Raw genomic sequence first — 22,526 nt, 5'->3', positions numbered from 1 at the left:
TCACGTTTGGTTTGTTTCTGTATTTGTTTTGGTGAGTTTCATTTATTAAAACATGTTGAACTCTACGCACGCTGCGCCTTGGTCCATTTCCAACAACGATCGTGACAGTGAAGCTAGCCACAATAAGGATTAGCCACAATAGTGGAATTTGCGGTTGGCCTTCAAAAATAAAAATACCTCTTTGAAAGTGATGCAAAACATTACAATTTATTTAGACTAGATCATGTTATTACAAGGTTACAGTGTTGTAATGTGGAGCAATGAAATGGGGTATCAGTCTACTGTGAAGAGTTTATTAACGTTGTAGCTCTTATCAGGGACTTTGACTGAGGGAAATCACCTGCCCAGTCAGCCAATGGTGTGTATTGACAATCATATTGCACTGTACAGCTTTACCTAAGGATTGGGGATCAATGACATGGGGTATCAGTCCTCTCAGTATCCAAGAGCTCCTCAGAGTTCTCAGACTCCAGAACGTTGCATTGTTGTCCTCTGGAACAACGTACGTGTGTAGTTTGTTGTTGATGGGGAGTAATAAGAGCTAACGTTCTCTGAGTGTCACTCAGTAGACTGATACCCCCATGTCATTGATCCACAATCCATAGGTAAGACTGTACAGTGAAATAAGTATGCCCCTAATGCAATTCTATAGTCTAATACAGTGGGGCAAAAACGTATTTAGTCAGCCACCAATTGTGCAAGTTCTCCCACTTAAAAATATGAGAGAGGCCTGTAATTTTCATCATAGGTACACTTCAACTATGACAGACAAAATTAGATTTTTTTTTCCAGAAAATCACATTGTAGGATTTTTTATGAATTTATTTGAAAATTATGGTGGAATATAAGTATTTGGTCACCTACAAACAAGCAAGATTTCTGGCTCTCACAGACCTGTTGTAACGGTCCTGACCAGTTTTATGTTGGTTTTGTATGTGTAATTGGTCAGGGCGTTAGTTTTGGGTGGGCAGTCTATGTTATCTGTTTCTATGTTGGTTTTGGGTTGCCTGGTATGGCTCTTAATTAGAGGCAGGTGGTTTGCGTTTTCCTCTAATTAAGAGTCATATTTAGGTAGGGCGTTCTCACTGTTTGTTTGTGGGTGATTGTCTTCCGTGTCTGTATGTTATTTCGTACCACACGGGACTGTTTCGGTTTATGTAGTCTGTTTCCATTTCGTGCGTTCTTCGTGTCAATGTAAGTTCTCATGTTTAGGTCAGTATACGTCGTTTGTTATTTTGTATCATTTCAAGTGTAGTTCGTGTTCGTTTTTCGTCTTGTTAATAAATATGTATTCAAACTTCGCTGCGCCTTGGTTCCCTCAATACTCCTCCTTTTCCGAAGAGGGAGAGGAGGAGGATCGCCGTAACACCTGTAACTTCTTCTTTAAGAGGCTCCTCTGTCCTCCACTCGTTACCTGTATTAATGGCACCTGTTTGAACTTGTTATCAGTATAAAAGACACCTGTCCACAACCTCAAACAGTCACACCTCAAACAGGTCTGTGAGAGCCAGAAATCTTGCTTGTTTGTAGGTGACCAAATACTTATTTTCCACCATAATTTGCAAATAAATAAAACCTTTTATATTTATAAGGCTGTAACGTACATTGTTTTGGGGGAGAAGTCAAGGGGTCTGAATACTTTCTGAAGGCACTGTGTGTGTGTTCACCTCTTTGGAGACAGTCTTGAGGAAGCAGTCATAAGCACCTTTGTAGAGGACATCCTGGCTGGGGGCTCTGGGCTGGGTCTGTAGCCGCACCTGTGGTGTACACAATACTACAGTATTATACAGTGGTAGGATAACACACAATACTACAGTATTATACAGTGGTAGGATAACACACAATACTACAGTATTATACAGTGGTAGGATAACACACAATACTACAGTATTATACAGTGGTAGGATAACACACAATACTACAGTATTATACAGTGGTAGGATAACACACAATACTACAGAGTAAATACATTTGAATTCAATAACTTTTTGACAACATCCTTTTTGATTTAAACAAAACTCACCAGACATGTTTGTCCAAGGAAGAAGTGTTCAGAAAGGGACTATTTGGACCTGAATGAGAAATATGTGTTTCAAAGAGGACCTATTTTGCATACCCCATCATACCATAAACAGGAAACTGCTGAGGGGAGGATGGCTAATAATACGAAAGGATCGGTGTCCCGCAAGCGGTTCAAATAAATAAATCATAAATATTATGGATTTTAAACATTTAGGTACATACCTTATATCGGCTGAAAGCTTAAATTCTTGTTAATCAAACTGCGCTGTCCGATTTACAGTAGCTATTACAGCGAAAGCATACCATGCGATTGTTTGTGGACGGTGCCCCTCTTCAAAATGTTTTTCCACCGGCACAGGTTTCATACATTCACATATAACGATATAAAATATTCACTTACTTTTTGAAAATCTTCCTCTGATTTGTCATCCAAAGGGTAACAGCTATTTTTTTAACCTTTATTTAACTAGGCAAGTCAGTTATTAAGAACAATTCTTATTTTCAATGACAGCCTAGGAACAGTGGGTTAACTGTCTTGTTCAGGGGCAGAACAACATATTTTACCTTGTCAGCTCGGGGATTCGATCTTGCAACCTTCTGGTTACTAGTCCAACACTCTGACCACTAGGCTACCTGCCGCCCCAAGGATGATCAAGTCCTCCTGTAGTGTCGTTTTGTTAGATAAAATCCTTATTTTTATCCCAAAAAGTCTGTGTAGTTGGCGCCATCGATTTGAGTAATCCACTCGTTCAACTTACAGAGAAAGGAATCTGAAAATCTACCCCTAAACTTTGTTTCAACAAGTCAAAAAACATTTATATTTACTCCTCAGATGTAAAATGTAATCAAACTATAATATTTCTTACGAAATGAAGTATGTTCAATAAGGAAACCGATTTTAGCAGGTGTGTAATGTTTTCATGGCGTGCACAAACACGAATTTACAAGACCTTGTCCTTCTGCTAAAACTTTCTTATTCTTTTTTGAAGTTACAAGCCTGAAACCTTGAACATAGACTGCTGACATCCTGTGGAAGCCATAGGAATTGCACCCTGGGAGCTAATTCTCAAAATGACTTTAATCTTTCATTTCTAAGAGGATGGTCTCTCAACAACATGAAAACCATGTGTTGTTGATGTATTTGATACCATTCCACTAACTCCACTGCAGCCCCCGATCCCGTACTCCACTGCAGTCTAACTCCATTCCACTAACTCCACTGCAGCCCCCGATCCCGTACTCCACTGCAGTCTAACTCCATTCCACTAACTCCACTGCAGCCCCCGATCCCGTACTCCACTGCAGTCTAACTCCATTCCACTAACTCCACTGCAGCCCCCGATCCCGTACTCCACTGCAGTCTAACTCCATTCCACTAACTCCACTGCAGCCCCCGATCCCGTACTCCACTGCAGTCTAACTCCATTCCACTAACTCCACTCCAGTCATTACCCCGATCCCGTACTCCACTGCAGTCTAACTCCATTCCACTAACTCCACTGCAGCCCCCGATCCCGTACTCCACTGCAGTCTAACTCCATTCCACTAACTCCACTCCAGTCATTACCCCGATCCCGTACTCCACTGCAGTCTAACTCCATTCCACTAACTCCACTCCAGTCATTACCCCGATCCCGTACTCCACTGCAGTCTAACTCCATTCCACTAACTCCACTGCAGCCCCCGATCCCGTACTCCACTGCAGTCTAACTCCATTCCACTAACTCCACTGCAGCCCCCGATCCCGTACTCCACTGCAGTCTAACTCCATTCCACTAACTCCACTGCAGCCCCCGATCCCGTACTCCACTGCAGTCTAACTCCATTCCACTAACTCCACTGCAGCCCCCGATCCCGTACTCCACTGCAGTCTAACTCCATTCCACTAACTCCACTCCAGTCATTACCCCGATCCCGTACTCCACTGCAGTCTAACTCCATTCCACTAACTCCACTGCAGCCCCCGATCCCGTACTCCACTGCAGTCTAACTCCATTCCACTAACTCCACTCCAGTCATTACCCCGATCCCGTACTCCACTGCAGTCTAACTCCATTCCACTAACTCCACTCCAGTCATTACCCCGATCCCGTACTCCACTGCAGTCTAACTCCATTCCACTAACTCCACTGCAGCCCCCGATCCCGTACTCCACTGCAGTCTAACTCCATTCCACTAACTCCACTGCAGCCCCCGATCCCGTACTCCACTGCAGTCTAACTCCATTCCACTAACTCCACTGCAGCCCCCGATCCCGTACTCCACTGCAGTCTAACTCCATTCCACTAACTCCACTGCAGCCCCCGATCCCGTACTCCACTGCAGTCTAACTCCATTCCACTAACTCCACTGCAGCCCCCGATCCCGTACTCCACTGCAGTCTAACTCCATTCCACTAACTCCACTCCAGTCATTACCCCGATCCCGTACTCCACTGCAGTCTAACTCCATTCCACTAACTCCACTGCAGCCCCCGATCCCGTACTCCACTGCAGTCTAACTCCATTCCACTAACTCCACTCCAGTCATTACCCCGATCCCGTACTCCACTGCAGTCTAACTCCATTCCACTAACTCCACTGCAGCCCCCGATCCCGTACTCCACTGCAGTCTAACTCCATTCCACTAACTCCACTGCAGCCCCCGATCCCGTACTCCACTGCAGTCTAACTCCATTCCACTAACTCCACTCCAGTCATTACCCCGATCCCGTACTCCACTGCAGTCTAACTCCATTCCACTAACTCCACTCCAGTCATTACCCCGATCCCGTACTCCACTGCAGTCTAACTCCATTCCACTAACTCCACTGCAGCCCCCGATCCCGTACTCCACTGCAGTCTAACTCCATTCCACTAACTCCACTGCAGCCCCCGATCCCGTACTCCACTGCAGTCTAACTCCATTCCACTAACTCCACTGCAGCCCCCGATCCCGTACTCCACTGCAGTCTAACTCCATTCCACTAACTCCACTGCAGCCCCCGATCCCGTACTCCACTGCAGTCTAACTCCATTCCACTAACTCCACTGCAGCCCCCGATCCCGTACTCCACTGCAGTCTAACTCCATTCCACTAACTCCACTGCAGCCCCCGATCCCGTACTCCACTGCAGTCTAACTCCATTCCACTAACTCCACTCCAGTCATTACCCCGATCCCGTACTCCACTGCAGTCTAACTCCATTCCACTAACTCCACTGCAGCCCCCGATCCCGTACTCCACTGCAGTCTAACACCATTCCACTAACTCCACTGCAGCCCCCGATCCCGTACTCCACTGCAGTCTAACTCCATTCCACTAACTCCACTGCAGCCCCCGATCCCGTACTCCACTGCAGTCTAACTCCATTCCACTAACTCCACTGCAGCCCCCGATCCCGTACTCCACTGCAGTCTAACTCCATTCCACTAACTCCACTCCAGTCATTACCCCGATCCCGTACTCCACTGCAGTCTAACTCCATTCCACTAACTCCACTGCAGCCCCCGATCCCGTACTCCACTGCAGTCTAACTCCATTCCACTAACTCCACTCCAGTCATTACCCCGATCCCGTACTCCACTGCAGTCTAACTCCATTCCACTAACTCCACTCCAGTCATTACCCCGATCCCGTACTCCACTGCAGTCTAACTCCATTCCACTAACTCCACTCCAGTCATTACCCCGATCCCGTACTCCACTGCAGTCTAACTCCATTCCACTAACTCCACTGCAGCCCCCGATCCCGTACTCCACTGCAGTCTAACTCCATTCCACTAACTCCACTCCAGTCATTACCCCGATCCCGTACTCCACTCCAGTCATTACCCCGATCCCGTACTCCACTGCAGTCTAACTCCATTCCACTAACTCCACTCCAGTCATTACCCCGATCCCGTACTCCACTGCAGTCTAACTCCATTCCACTAACTCCACTCCAGTCATTACCCCGATCCCGTACTCCACAAGGTGTCACCAACCTCCTGTGCATGGCAATTCATCACTGGAATTTGAATTTGATGTCATTTAAGAGTTTACAAACAGGGTATATAGGACCCCTAACCCTAACCCAAACAGTCAAACTATTTAATATGTTTTTTACCACATGTCCTATGGGGTAGGGGATCTATATATCCTATGGGGTAGGGGTCCTATATATCCTATGGGGTAGGGGTCCTATATATCCTATGGGGTAGGGGTCCTATATATCCTATGGGGTAGGGGTCCTATATATCCTATGGGGTAGGGGTCCTATATATCCTATGGGGTAGGGGATCTATATATCCTATGGGGTAGGGGTCCTATATATCCTATGGGGTAGGGGTCCTATATATCCTATGGGGTAGGGGTCCTATATATCCTATGGGGTAGGGGTCCTATATATCCTATGGGGTAGGGGTCCTATATATCCTATGGGGTAGGGGTCCTATATATCCTATGGGGTAGGGGTCCTATATATCCTATGGGGTAGGGGTCCTATATATCCTATGGGGTAGGGGTCCTATATATCCTATGGGGTAGGGGTCCTATATATCCTATGGGGTAGGGGTCCTATATATCCTATGGGGTAGGGGTCCTATATATCCTATGGGGTAGGGGTCCTATATATCCTATGGGGTAGGGGTCCTATATATCCTATGGGGTAGGGGTCCTATATATCCTATGGGGTAGGGGTCCTATATATCCTATGGGGTAGGGGTCCTATATATCCTATGGGGTAGGGGTCCTATATATCCTATGGGGTAGGGGTCCTATATATCCTATGGGGTAGGGGATCTATATATCCTATGGGGTAGGGGATCTATATATCCTATGGGGTAGGGGTCCTATATATCCTATGGGGTAGGGGTCCTATATATCCTATGGGGTAGGGGTCCTATATATCCTATGGGGTAGGGGTCCTATATATCCTATGGGGTAGGGGTCCTATATATCCTATGGGGTAGGGGTCCTATATATCCTATGGGGTAGGGGTCCTATATATCCTATGGGGTAGGGGTCCTATATATCCTATGGGGTAGGGGTCCTATATATCCTATGGGGTAGGGGTCCTATATATCCTATGGGGTAGGGGTCCTATATATCCTATGGGGTAGGGGTCCTATATATCCTATGGGGTAGGGGTCCTATATATCCTATGGGGTAGGGGTCCTATATATCCTATGGGGTAGGGGTCCTATATATCCTATGGGGTAGGGGTCCTATATATCCTATGGGGTAGGGGTCCTATATATCCTATGGGGTAGGGGATCTATATATCCTATGGGGTAGGGGATCTATATATCCTATGGGGTAGGGGTCCTATATATCCTATGGGGTAGGGGTCCTATATATCCTATGGGGTAGGGGTCCTATATATCCTATGGGGTAGGGGTCCTATATATCCTATGGGGTAGGGGTCCTATATATCCTATGGGGTAGGGGTCCTATATATCCTATGGGGTAGGGGATCTATATATCCTATGGGGTAGGGGATCTATATATCCTATGGGGTAGGGGATCTATATATCCTATGGCGTAGGGGATCTATATATCCTATGGGGTAGGGGATCTATATATCCTATGGGGTAGGGGTCCTATATATCCTATGAGGTAGGGGTCCTATATATCCTATGGGGTAGGGGTCCTATATATCCTATGGGGTAGGGGTCCTATATATCCTATGGGGTAGGGGTCCTATATATCCTATGGGGTAGGGGTCCTATATATCCTATGGGGTAGGGGTCCTATATATCCTATGAGGTAGGGGTCCTATATATCCTATGGGGTAGGGGTCCTATATATCCTATGGGGTAGGGGTCCTATATATCCTATGGGGTAGGGGTCCTATATATCCTATGGGGTAGGGGATCTATATATCCTATGGCGTAGGGGATCTATATATCCTATGGGGTAGGGGATCTATATATCCTATGGGGTAGGGGTCCTATATATCCTATGAGGTAGGGGTCCTATATATCCTATGGGGTAGGGGTCCTATATATCCTATGGGGTAGGGGTCCTATATATCCTATGGGGTAGGGGATCTATATATCCTATGGGGTAGGGGTCCTATATATCCTATGGGGTAGGGGTCCTATATATCCTATGGGGTAGGGGATCTATATATCCTATGGGGTAGGGGATCTATATATCCTATGGGGTAGGGGTCCTATATATCCTATGGGGTAGGGGTCCTATATATCCTATGGGGTAGGGGATCTATATATCCTATGAGGTAGGGGTCCTATATATCCTATGGGGTAGGGGTCCTATATATCCTATGGGGTAGGGGTCCTATATATCCTATGGGGTAGGGGATCTATATATCCTATGGGGTAGGGGTCCTATGTATCCTATGGGGTAGGGGTCCTATATATCCTATGAGGTAGGGGTCCTATGTATCCTATGGGGTAGGGGATCTATATATCCTATGGGGTAGGGGTCCTATGTATCCTATGGGGTAGGGGTCCTATATATCCTATGGGGTAGGGGTCCTATATATCCTATGGGGTAGGGGATCTATGTATCCTATGGGGTAGGGGATCTATATATCCTATGGGGTAGGGGTCCTATATATCCTATGGGGTAGGGGTCCTATATATCCTATGGGGTAGGGGATCTATATATCCTATGGGGTAGGGGATCTATATATCCTATGGCGTAGGGGATCTATATATCCTATGGGGTAGGGGATCTATATATCCTATGGGGTAGGGGATCTATATATCCTATGGGGTAGGGGATCTATATATCCTATGGGGTAGGGGTCCTATATATCCTATGGGGTAGGGGATCTATATATCCTATGGGGTAGGGGTCCTATATATCCTATGGGGTAGGGGATCTATATATCCTATGGGGTAGGGGTCCTATATATCCTATGGGGTAGGGGATCTATGTATCCTATGGGGTAGGGGATCTATATATCCTATGGGGTAGGGGTCCTATATATCCTATGGGGTAGGGGTCCTATATCCTATGGGGTAGGGGATCTATGTATCCTATGGGGTAGGGGTCCTATATATCCTATGAGGTAGGGGATCTATATATCCTATGGGGTAGGGGATCTATATATCCTATGGGGTAGGGGTCCTATATCCTATGGGGTAGGGGATCTATGTATCCTATGGGGTAGGGGATCTATGTATCCTATGGGGTAGGGGATCTATGTATCCTATGGGGTAGGGGTCCTATATATCCTATGGGGTAGGGGTCCTATATATCCTATGGGGTAGGGGATCTATGTATCCTATGGGGTAGGGGATCTATGTATCCTATGGGGTAGGGGATCTATATATCCTATGGGGTAGGGATCCTATATATCCTATGGGGTAGGGGTCCTATATATCCTATGGGGTAGGGGATCTATGTATCCTATGGGGTAGGGGATCTATGTATCCTATGGGGTAGGGGTCCTATATATCCTATGGGGTAGGGGTCCTATATATCCTATGGGGTAGGGGTCCTATATATCCTATGGGGTAGGGGATCTATGTATCCTATGGGGTAGGGGTCCTATATATCCTATGGGGTAGGGGATCTATATATCCTATGGGGTAGGGGTCCTATATATCCTATGAGGTAGGGGTCCTATATATCCTATGGGGTAGGGGATCTATGTATCCTATGGGGTAGGGGTCCTATATATCCTATGGGGTAGGGGATCTATGTATCCTATGGGGTAGGGGTCCTATATATCCTATGGGGTAGGGGTTCTATATATCCTATGGGGTAGGGGTCCTATATGTCCTATGGGGTAGGGGTTCTATATAAAATATGAGGTAGGGGTCCTATATATCCTATGGGGTAGGGGTTCTATATATCCTATGGGGTAGGGGTCCTATATATCCTATGGGGTAGGGGTCCTATATATCCTATGGGGTAGGGGATCTATGTATCCTATGGGGTAGGGGTCCTATATATCCTATGGGGTAGGGGTTCTATATATCCTATGGGGTAGGGGTCCTATATGTCCTATGGGGTAGGGGTTCTATATAAAATATGAGGTAGGGGTCCTATATATCCTATGGGGTAGGGGTTCTATATATCCTATGGGGTATGGGTCCTATATATCCTATGGGGTAGGGGTCCTATATCCTATGGGGTAGGGGTCCTATATATCCTATGGGGTAGGGGTTCTATATAAACTATGAGGTAGGGGTCCTATATATCCTATGGGGTAGGGGTTCTATATAAACTATGAGGTAGGGGTCCTATATATCCTATGGGGTAGGGGTTCTATATAAACTATGAGGTAGGGGTCCTATATATCCTATGGGGTAGGGGATCTATATATCCTATGGGGTAGGGGTCCTATATATCCTATGGGGTAGGGGTCCTATATATCCTATGGGGTAGGGGTCCTATATATCCTATGGGGTAGGGGTCCTATATATCCTATGGGGTAGGGGTCCTATATATCCTATGGGTAGGGGTCCTATATATCCTATGGGGTAGGGATCCTATATATCCTATGGGGTAGGGTTCCTATATATCCTATGGGTTAGGGGTCCTATATATCCTATGGGGTAGGGTTCCTATATATCCTATGGGGTAGGGGTCCTATATATCCTATGGGGTAGGGGTCCTATATATCCTATGGGGTAGGGATCCTATACATCCTATAGGGTAGGGGTCCTATATATCCTATGGGGTAGGGGTCCTATATATCCTATGGGGTAGGGGTCCTATATATCCTATGGGGTAGGGGTCCTATATATCCTATGGGTTAGGGGTCCTATATATCCTATGGGGTACGGGTCCTACCCCATAGGGTTAGGGTGTGTGTGTGGATGGTGTGTGTGTGGAGGGTGTGTGTGTGGAGGGTGTGTGTGTGGAGGGTGTGTGTGTGGAGGGTGTGTGTGGAGGGTGTGTGTGGAGGGTGTGTGTGTGGAGGGTGTGTGTGTGGAGGGTGTGTGTGTGGAGGGTGTGTGTGTGGAGTGTGTGTGTGGAGGGTGTGTGTGTGGAGTGTGTGTGTGGAGGGTGTGTGTGTGGAGTGTGTGTGTGTCTATATTGATCAGGACACAGAGACTATTCAGTACAATATTGGAAATTAATGTTGAAAGATCCATTTAAATTCCTAAAACTTAAGTTGAAAATTGTTGTCACTGCTTCCTGTTGACAAGACGTTTTGATAAATAGGCCAATGTCAAAACACAGTTTTACGTGTCCAGGTCAATAACCAATATGTAGAAACAGGTTGTGATATATTGAAAACATAAAAGGTACTATCTACACATACATGTGCAACAATAGTAATCATACTACTATTTACAAGCACCTTATAAACTGCTCACACAACAAAACCCCTGCTGTCTCATCGATTAGGGAGGTGATACGCACTGTTGAAACTACACAACTGAAAAGTTCACCTAATTTCAATGTATCTGATTAAAACAAGCAGTCAGAGTGTAGAGAATCATTGTAACATCTAAACCGCTGTGAAATATCTTCTCAATAACCCACAATATAGTATTTTCAGCTGTTTGAAACAAAACTGAAAGTAAATACAGCAAAAAAACTAAACTTAAGAACGGGAAACATTGAAATAGCGTACATAGGCCTCCCGTGCATCGCAGCGCAAGCTCTGGGATCGCGCCCAGGCTCTGTCGCAGCCGGCCGCGACCGGGAGGTCCGTGGGGCGACGCACAATTGGCCTAGCTCGTCCGGGTTAGGGAGGGTTTGGCCGGTAGGGATTTCCTTGTCTCATCGCGCCCCAGCGACTCCTGTGGCGGCGCAGTGCGCGCTAACCGAGGGGGGCGGGTGCACGGTGTTTCCTCCGACACATTGGTGCGGCTGGCTTCCGGGTTGGATGCGCGCTGTGTTAAGAAGCAGTACGGCTTGGTTGAGTTGTGTTTCGGAGGACGCGTGGCTTTCGACCTTCGTCTTGCCCGAACGGGAGTTGTAGCGATGAGACAAGATAGTAATTACTAATAATTGGATACCACGAAATTGGGGAGAAAAGAGGGGTAAAATAAAAAATATAAATAAAATGTAATACAAAAATAATACAAAAATAAAAAATAATTTAAAAAGAAATAGAAGAGATTTACTGCATCTTAGACTTTCAATGATAATGACAGATCTATAACACATAGAGTAGATCTACTGCATCTTAGACTTTCAACCAGTGACAGATCTTTCAGTTACATATATTTCTATGTGAAGTTGGTCGGGTCACCCAAACAGTTACATATTGCAGCTTTAAGTGGTAGTTTCACATTCAAATCTATGTATTGGTGTGTGGCCAAGAAGTTTTATAGAGAGAACCCAACATTTTTCGTGCCATTTGAGAGTTTGAAATTTAAGTCCTGCGGACCCAAGTGCGTGACAGGATCAACAGTACAAAACCAAAGATATTGACAGTGGTGGAAAAAGTTCCCAATTGTCATACTGTAGTAAAAGTAAAGATAACGTAATAGAAAATGACTCAAGTAAAAGTGAAAGTCACCCAGTAAAATACTACTTGAGTAAAAGTACTTGGTTTTAAATATACTTACGTATCAAGAGTAAAAGTATGAATAATTTAAAATTCCTTCTATTAAGCAAACCAGACGGCACAATTTTTTATTTGACTTACGGATAGCCAGGGGCATACTCCAACAGTCAGACATCATTTACAAACGATGCATTTGTGTTTAGTGAGTCCACCAGATCAGAGGCAGTAGGGATGACCAAGGAGGTTCTTTTGATAAGTCAAATACAAATCTAATCACATACACATGGTTAGCAGATGTTAATGCGAGTGTAGCGTAATGCTTGTAAGTGTGTGAATTTGACAATTTTCTGTCCTGCTAAGCATTCAACATGTAACGAGTACTTCTGGGTGTCAGGGAAAATGTAAGGAGTAAAAAGTACATTATTTTCTTTAGGAATGTAGTGAAGTAAAAGTTGTCAAAAATAGAAATAGTAAAGTATAGTAAAGTACAGATACCCCAAAAAACTACTTAAGTTGTACTTCAAGGTATTTTTACACCGCTGGATATTGATCAGTTTTAAGCAATCGATTTTATGTCGTCGTGATGACTATATACTCTATACTAACATCACCAATCTGAGGTCAAAAGGATGGGTAATCCCACTGCCTTTTATAGGGAGAAAATGCAGTGGAAGATAGTAACATTTCCACATGAGGGAAATTAGCATAATATAAAATAATTAAACAACTGCAACAATGACACTATGTCCCACTCATGATGTCCTGCTCTCTATGTCCCACTCATTATGTCCCACTCACTATGTCCCACTCATGATGTCCTGCTCTCTATGCCCCACTCACTATGTCCCACTCACTATGTCCCACTCATGATGTCCTGCTCTCTATGTCCCACTCACTATGTCCCACTCACTATGTCCCACTCATTATGTCCCACTCACTATGTCCCACTCACTATGTCCCACTCATGATGTCCTGCTCTCTATGTCCCACTCATTATGTCCCACTCACTATGTCCCACTCATTATGTCCCACTCACTATGTCCCACTTATTATGTCCCACTCACTATGTCCCACTCACTATGTCCCACTCACTATGTCCCACTCACTATGTCCCACTCACTATGTCCCACTCATGATGTCCTGCTCTCTATGTCCCACTCATTATGTCCCACTCACTATGTCCCACTCATTATGTCCCACTCACTATGTCCCACTTATTATGTCCCACTCACTATGTCCCACTCACTATGTCCCACTCACTATGTCCCACTCACTATGTCCCACTCACTATGTCCCACTCACTATGTCCCACTCATTATGTCCCACTCACTATGTCCCACTTATTATGTCCCACTCTCTATGTCCCACTCATTATGTCCCACTCACTATGTCCCACTCTCTATGTCCCACTCACTATGTCCCACTCTCTATGTCCCACTCATTATGTCCCACTCATTATGTCCCACTCTCTATGTCCCACTCACTATGTCCCACTCACTATGTCCCACTCACTATGTCCCACTCATTATGTCCCACTCACTATGTCCCACTCATTATGTCCCACTCACTATGTCCCACTCACTATGTCCCACTCACTATGTCCCACTCACTATGTCCCACTCACTATGTCCCACTCACTATGTCCCACTCACTATGTCCCACTCATTATGTCCCACTCACTATGTCCCACTCACTATGTCCCACTCACTATGTCCCACTCACTATGTCCCACTCACTATGTCCCACTCACTATGGCCCACTCATTATGTCCCACTAATTATGTCCCACTCACTATGTCCCACTCATTATGTCCCACTCACTATGTCCCACTCACTATGTCCCACTCACTATGTCCCACTCACTATGTCCCACTCACTATGTCCCACTCACTATGTCCCACTCACTATGGCCCACTCATTATGTCCCACTCATTATGTCCCACTCACTATGTCCCACTCATTATGTCCCACTCACTATGTCCCACTCATTATGTCCCACTCACTATGTCCCACTCACTATGTCCCACTCACAATGTCCCACTCACTATGTCCCACTCACTATGTCCCACTCATTATGTCCCACTCATTATGTCCCACTCACTATGTCCCACTCATTATTTCCCACTCATTATGTCCCACTCACTATGTCCCACTCATTATGTCCCACTCATTATGTCCCACTCACTATGTCCCACTCACTATGTCCCACTCATTATGTCCCACTCACTATGTCCCACTCACTATGTCCCACTCACTATGTCCCACTCATTATGTCCCACTCATTATGTCCCACTCACTATGTCCCACTCACTATGTCCCACTCATTATGTCCCACTCATTATGTCCCACTCATTATGTCCCACTCACTATGTCCCACTCATTATGTCCCACTCATTATGTCCCACTCACTATGTCCCACTCATTATGTCCCACTCACTATGTCCCACTCACTATGTCCCACTCACTATGTCCCACTCATTATGTCCCACTCACTATGTCCCACTCACTATGTCCCACTCACTCATATAAATGCTCTCAAACACATTTGAACTGAGCGCACTAGACTAGAGCCACAGCCTGTGCAGCAGAATGTTTGATGTCCCTATATATAGGCTAAAAACGATAGAAGTAACGGCACGTAAATAAAGTCACCTTGATTGTGTCGAGCGGGTGTCCCACGAACAGAAGGCACGCTCCTCCGGCTCCTCCCGCCACAAAGTTCTTTAACGGAGAGATATGTTTTTCCTGGTTGCCCCGGAGGAGCTCCAGCTCCAACTCTCCCAACTCTCCCATTCTCTCCTCACATAATAACCTACTAGACACTCGCGCACTCTCTTCCTCCCCCTCATCGCGCACGTGACTTCCCTTCTGATCCCCAACGGTTGAAACCTGTTCAAACACACACTCAACATCACGTGTCTCCTCCTCTCTGCCCCCGACCGTCTCTTTCTCTGCTGGACTTCCAGTGAACCTCTCTCAATTCAAAAGGGGCTTTATTGGCATGGGAAGTAGAGGTTTACATTGGGGCTTTATTGGCATGGGAAGCAGAGGTTTACATTGCCAAAGGCAAGTGACAAAAACACTAAACAAAAGTGAGATGAAACCAATGTAACAACATCAACAAATATTGCTCTCTTGTTCATGAAGACTTGACCCTTCAGCGGCCGTCCTCTCCGCTCCATTAGGCTGTAGGTCTTTGGAAAATCTATTTTTAGGAGTGCATGTTAAGCAGTGCACAACTCTAGGTTTCCTGCTGTGGTATATTAGCGACACCTAGTGGTGCAATACCAGCGGGGCACGAGGAGTCACCTGTGGATAAAATAAACCTTATGCACGCTAGAAGCTGGGTGAGTGCAGGAAAAGTGAATTTGTAAATGGACTTTTCACGAAAACCTAGCCTAGCCGTTCAGTTAACACAGCTAACCAGCAAACACGTGTGCTAGCTAGCAAAATAAGCTAAGAACAATGGCACTGAGCTTACCTTCTCTCCCGCCGTTTGATATGCATTCTGACCAGCCGTTTGATGTACATTCTGACCCAGCCGTTTGATGTGCATTCTGACCCAGCTGTTTGATGTGCATTCTGACAAGCCGTTTGATGTGCATTCTGACCCAGCTGTTTGATGTGCATTCTGACCCAGCCGTTTGATGTGCATTCTGACCCAGCCGTTTGATGTGCATTCTGACCCAGCTGTTTGATGTGCATTCTGACCCAGCAGTTTGATGTGCATTCTGACCCAGCCGTTTGATATGCATTCTGACCCAGCAGTTTGATGTGCATTCTGACCCAGCTGTTTGATGTGCATTCTGACAAGCCGTTTGATGTGCATTCTGACCCAGCTGTTTGATGTGCATTCTGACCCAGCTGTTTGATGTGCATTCTGACCCAGCTGTTTGATGTGCATTCTGACCCAGCTGTTTGATGTGCATTCTGACCCAGCTGTTTGATATGCATTCTGACCCAGCCGTTTGATGTGCATTCTAACCAGCCGTTTGATGTGCATTCTGACCAGCCGTTTGATGTACATTCTGACCCAGCTGTTTGATGTGCATTCTGACCCAGCTGTTTGATGTGCATTCTGACAAGCCGTTTGATGTGCATTCTGACCCAGCTGTTTGATGTGCATTCTGACCCAGCTGTTTGATGTGCATTCTGACAAGCCGTTTGATGTGCATTCTGACCCAGCCGTTTGATGTGCATTCTGACCCAGCCGTTTGATGTGCATTCTGACCCAGCCGTTTGATGTGCATTCTGACCAGCTGTTTGATGTGCATTCTGACCCAGCTGTTTGATGTGCATTCTGACCCAGCTGTTTGATGTGCATTCTGACCAGACGTTTGATGTGCATTCTGACCAGCCGTTTGATGTGCATTCTGACCCAGCTGTTTGATGTGCATTCTGACCCAGCTGTTTGATGTGCATTCTGACCAGCCGTTTGATGTGCATTCTGACCAGCCGTTTGATGTGCATTCTTGATTGAAGACCATTGGGAGGTGTTAAATGTTAAATGTTTCAGATCTGGTCAGGAGGACAAGCCATCTAATTTCTTATGGCTGCAATCCTGGTAACGGGATCGATAAGACAAAAACAAAAAAAAGCACAGGGCGCCAAATTCAAAAAACAGAAATCTCATAATTAAAATTCCTCAGACATTCATGTGTCTTATATCATTTTAAAGGTAATCTTATTGTTAATACCACCAAAGTGTCCGATTTCAAATAGGCTTTTCAGCGAAAGCACCACAAACGATTATGTTAGGTCACCACAAAGCCACAATAAGCACAGACATTTTTTCCAGCGAAAGATAGCTTCACAAAAAACAGAAATAGAGAAAATTAATCACTAACCTTTGATTATTATCATCAGATGACACTCATAGGACTTCATGTCACACAATACATGCATGTTTTGTTTGATTAAGTTCATATTTATATAAAAAAATCTGATGTTACATTGACGCGGTACGTTCACTAGTTCCAAAAACATCAAGTGACTTTGCATAGCCACATCGTTTCAACAGAAATACTTATCATAAATGTAGATGATAATACAAGTTATACACATGGAATTATAGATATACCTCTCCTTAATGCAACCGCTGTGTCATCCTCATCATCATCCTCATCATCATGGACAACTTCCATGATTTCCATTTATAAATAATTGGGTGTTTGGATCAGAAATTTCATTTTGATCTATCAAATAACTGATGGACACAGTAATATTTCAGTAGTGAAATGAGGTTTATTGGATTAACAGAAAATGTGCAATATGCATCAAAACAAAATTAGACAGGTGCATAAATTTGGGCACCCCAATAGAAAAATCCCATCAATATTTAGTAGAGCCTCCTTTTGCTAAAATAACAGCCTCTAGACACTTCCTATAGCCTCTAATGAGTGTCTGGATTCTGGATGAAGGTATTTTGGACCTTTCCTCCTTACAAAACATCTCCAGTTCAGTTAGGTTTGATGGTTGCCGAGCATGGACAGCCCGCTTCAAATCATCCCACAGATTCTCAATGGTATTCAGGTCTGGGGACTGGGATGGCCATTCCAGGACATTGTACTTGTTCCTCTGCATAAATGCCCGGGTAGATTTTGAGCAGTGTTTTGGGTCATTGTCTTGTTGAAATATCCAGCGCCGGCGTAACTTCAACTTTGCGACTGATTCTTCTACATTATTCCCAAGAATCTGCTGATATTGAGTGGAATCCATGCGACCCTCAACTTTAACAAGATTCCCAGTACCGGCACTGGCCACACAGCCCCACAGCATGATGGAACCCCCACCACATTTTACTGTGGGTAGCAAGTGTTTTTCTTGGAACGCTGTGTTCTTTTGCCGCCATGCATAACGTCCCTTGTTATGACCAAATAACTCAATCTTTGTTTCATCAGTCCACAGCACCTTATTCCAAAATGAAGCTGGCTTGTCCAAATGTGCGTTTGCATACCTCAAGCGACTCTGTTTGTGGCGTGTGTGCAGAAAAGGCTTCTTCCGCATCACTCTCTCATACAGCTTCTCCTTGTGCAAAGTGCGCTGAATTGTTGAACGATGCACAGTGACACCATCTGCAGCAAGATGACGTTGTAGGTCTTTGGAGGTGGTCTGTGGGCTGTTTTTGACCGTTCTCACCATCCTTCGCCTTTGCCTCTCCGATATTTTACTTGGCCTGCCACTTCTGGCCTTAACAAGAACTGTGCCTGTGGTCTTCCATTTCCTCACTATGTTCCTCACAGTGGACACTGACAGCTTAAATCTCTGCGATAGCTTGTTGTAGCCTTCCTCTAAACCATAATGTTGAACAATCTTTGTTTTCAGGTCATTTGAGAGTTGTTTTCAGGTCCCCATGTTGCCACTCTTCAGAGGAGAGTCAAAGAGAACAACAACTTGCAATTGACCACCTTAAATACCTTTTCTCGTGATTGGATGCACTTGTCTATGAAGTTCAAGGCTTAATGAGCTCACCAAACCAATTGTGTGCTCCAATGAATCAGTGCTAAGTAGTTACAGGTATTCAAATCAACAGAATGACAAGGGTGCCCACATTTATGCACAGCCTATTTTTCACATCTGATTTCATTTCATACAACTTAATATTGCTACACTAAAAATCATTTTCTGGACAATACCCCAGTACTCAGCTTTTAATGAATAGCATGCCACTGTGATCATTTTCTGTGACGACAGAGTAAATTATTATGCAGCCTCAGAGGTGTGCCCAAACCTTTTCATACGACTATATATTGATTGCAATTATTCCCGAATGAGTGAGCGTTCATGTGCAAAGGATTAGCATTTCAATTGTTATAATTATCAACTCTGGTGTGTCTCATCTCAGTCGACCCCCACTTCCCTTTTTGTCCACCAAGCCGCGATACCGGTTTAGCCCACTAGGGAAACTCCGTTATCATTTCCTTGTACTGTTTGTTTATACATTTCTGTGAATTACTTAGTTAGTAGATAAATATTTTAAGACAATTTATGTATGGATGACTCATAGTGAAGACTGGGTTCGTGCAGATAATCAACAATTTACGACGTTTGGAATGAGACTAACATGAGGTAAATAATTCATTAATTCGAAGACTAAGTGATCAGATATTCAAATTTCTGAAAGTTATATTAGGAAAATTATGACTTTATAATCTGAATATATTCCTTGGTGCCCCGATTTCCTAGTTAATTACAGTTACAAGATGAATCAGTTTAATCGCGTACTAATAACTACAGAGAATTATTTGATAAATAAGTCTTCAGTTTAATGATGCCAAAGACACGACACTGCCTAGACAAGTGCCTGAACCTGATGAGGCCATTCAACTACACCCTGGACCCCCAAAGACTCAGACAACAAGTTGTGCATCTGAAAGTCCTTGTTTAGATAAACATGTTGCCATAATGGATCAGAATAATCTCCGGCACAGTCTGAATGGCAAGGCAGTCTACCCCTAGCCACCACAGAAAAGACACGGCAAAAATGAAATAAATATAGTTAACTAAAGAGTTCCAGCAATGTAACCAGTGTTATGTTCGTTAAAATAAAATCCTTGTTATCTTTATTATTTTAGTTAGGTCAGGGTGTGACATGGGGAATGTATGTGTTTTTGTATTGTCTAGGGTTATGGTCGTTTAAAGAAAGTAGAAATGAACATTACAGTATGTTGCTGTTGGGAAATATCTCTCCTCCCTCTCTCCTCCCTCTCTCCTCCCTCTTCTCTACTCCCTCTCTCCTCCCTCTCTCCTCCCTCTTCTCTACTCTCTCTCTCTCCTCCCTCTCTCCTCTCTCTCTCCTCCCTCCTCTCTCTCTCTCCTCCCTCTCTCTCTACTCCCTCTCTCTCTACTCCCTCTCTCCTCTCTCTCTCCTCCCTCTCTCTCTTCTCCCTCTCTCTCTCCTCCCTCTCTCCTCCCTCCTCTCTCCTCCCTCCTCTCTCCCTCCTCTCTCCTCCCTCTTCTCTACTCCCTCTCTCCTCCCTCTCTCCTCCCTCTCTCCTCCCTCCTCCCTCTTCTCTACTCCCTCTCTCCTCCCTCTCTCCTCCCTCTCTCCTCCCTCTTCTCTACTCTCTCTCTCCTCCCTCTCTCCTCTCTCTCTCCTCCCTCTCTCCTCTCTCGCTCTCTCCTCCCTCTCTCTCTCCTCCCTCTCTCTCTCCTCCCTCTCTCTCTCCTCCCTCTCTCTCTCCTCCCTCTCTCCTCTCTCTCTCCTCCCTCTTCTCTACTCCGTCTCTCCTCCCTCTCTCCTCCCTCTCTCCTCTCTTCTCTACTCCCTCTCTCTCTACGCCCTCTCTCCTCCCTCTCTCTCTCCTCCCTCTCTCCTCCCTCTCTCTCTCCTCCCTCTCTCCTCCCTCCTCTCTCCTCCCTCCTCTCTCCTCCCTCTCTCCTCCCTCTTCTCTACTCCCTCTCTCCTCCCTCTCTCTTCCCTCCCTCCTCCCTCTTCTCTACTCCCTCTCTCCTCCCTCTCTCCTCCCTCTCTCCTCCCTCTTCTCTACTCTCGCTCCTCCCTCTCTCCTCTCTCTCTCCTCCCTCTCTCCTCTCTCTCTCTCTCCTCCCTCTCTCCTCCCTCTCTCTCTACTCCCTCTCTCCTCCCTCTCTCTCTCCTCCCTCTCTCCTCCCTCTCTCTCTCCTCCCTCTCTCCCCTCTCTCTCCTCCCTCTCTCCCTCCTCCCTCTCTCCTCCCTCTCTCCTCCCTCCTCTCTCATCTCTCCCTCCTCTCTCCCTCCTCTCTCCTCCCTCTTCTCTACTCCCTCTCTCCTCCCTCTCTCCTCCCTCTCTCCTCTCTCTCTCCTCCCTCTTCTCTACTCCCTCTCTCCTTCCTCTCTCCTCTCTTCTCTACTCCCTCTCTACTTCCTCTCTACTCCCTCTCTCCTCTCTCTCTCCTCCCTCTCTCTCTCCTCCCTCTTCTCTACTCCCTCTCTCTCTCCTCTCTCTCTCCTCCATCTCTCCTCCCTCTCCTCTACTCCCTCTCTCTCTCTCCTCCCTCTTCTCTACTCCCTCTCTCCCTCCTCCCTCTCTCCTCCCTCTCTCCTCCCTCCTCTCTCATCTCTCCCTCCTCTCTCCCTCCTCTCTCCTCCCTCTTCTCTACTCCCTCTCTCCTCCCTCTCTCCTCCCTCCCTCCTCTCTCTCCTCCCTCTCTCCTCCCTCTCTCCTCCCTCTCTCCTCCCTCCCTCCTCTCTCTCTCCTCCCTCTCCCCTCCCTCTCTCCTCCCTCTTGTTGCTGTTGGGAAATATGTATACAAGAGATACTTTTTTGAGTACTAGATAATGGTTTGTTACGTCATAATGCATAGATCTACAGTTTGGAGATGTGTTATCATAAAGGTTACGTCAAACATCTAAGAGGAGTGATTTAGTGTATTAGCGACACCTAGTGGTGCAGTACCAGCGGGGCACTAGGAGTCACCTGAGGATCGTACGGAGGCTTGGGTAACCAAGAATAAAGTACAAGTAAATGAATGTTTGTCACAACCCGGCTCGTGGGAAGTGACGACGAGCTCTTATAGGACCAGGGCACAAATAATAATATAATAATAATCAATAATTTTGCTCTTTATTTAGCCATCTTACATATAAAACCTTATTTGTTCATCAAAATGGTTCAATAACTCACCACAGGTTAATACCACTCCACTATGTCTCCCTGTCATGGCTTTTGTGCCATCAGTACAGATACCAACACATCTTGACCACCAAAGTTCATTAGATGTCACAAAGCTGTCTAGTACTTTAATGAAGCTGCCAGTTTAAAACTTTTGAACAGTAGTGTATGTGAGAATTACCGCCCCCAGGTGGTGAGGGTAGCTAACAACACATCCGCCATGCTAATCCTCAACACTGGGGTGCGTGCTCAGTCCCCTCCTGTACTCCCTGTTCCCTCATGACTGCATGGCCAGGCACGACTCCAACACCAAGTTTGCCGATGACACAACAGTGGTAGGCCTGATCACCAACAACGACGAGGCAGCCTATAGGGAGGTCAGAGACCTGATCGTGTGGTGCCAGGACAACAACTTCTCCCTCAACGTGATCAAGACAAAGGAGATGATTGTGGACTATAGGAAAAGGAGGACCGAGCACGCCCCCATTCTCATCGACGGGGCTGTAGT

General features: G+C 45.7%; 1 protein-coding gene across 1 annotated transcript in view; it reads right to left on the bottom strand.

The window, feature by feature from the left end:
* Positions 1-15,255, bottom strand: part of LOC129829418 (mitochondrial carnitine/acylcarnitine carrier protein-like) — a 62,943-nt gene extending 47,688 nt beyond the window's left edge. The window contains exons 1-2 of the mRNA XM_055891104.1: positions 15,078-15,255; positions 1,668-1,757 (exon numbers count right to left, since the gene is read on the bottom strand). Coding sequence (XP_055747079.1) covers positions 1,668-1,757; positions 15,078-15,218 — 231 coding nt within the window. The 5' untranslated portion in view covers positions 15,219-15,255. The remainder of the gene's footprint in view (positions 1-1,667; positions 1,758-15,077) is intronic.
* Between the last annotated feature and the right edge of the window lie 7,271 nt (positions 15,256-22,526).

Source organism: Salvelinus fontinalis, chromosome 31 (genome assembly GCF_029448725.1).
Source record: "Salvelinus fontinalis isolate EN_2023a chromosome 31, ASM2944872v1, whole genome shotgun sequence".
NCBI classification, from domain to species: Eukaryota; Metazoa; Chordata; class Actinopteri; order Salmoniformes; family Salmonidae; genus Salvelinus; species Salvelinus fontinalis.
The sequence above is the reverse complement of the archived record's forward strand: the minus strand, read 5'-3'. Positions and strand labels throughout refer to the sequence as shown.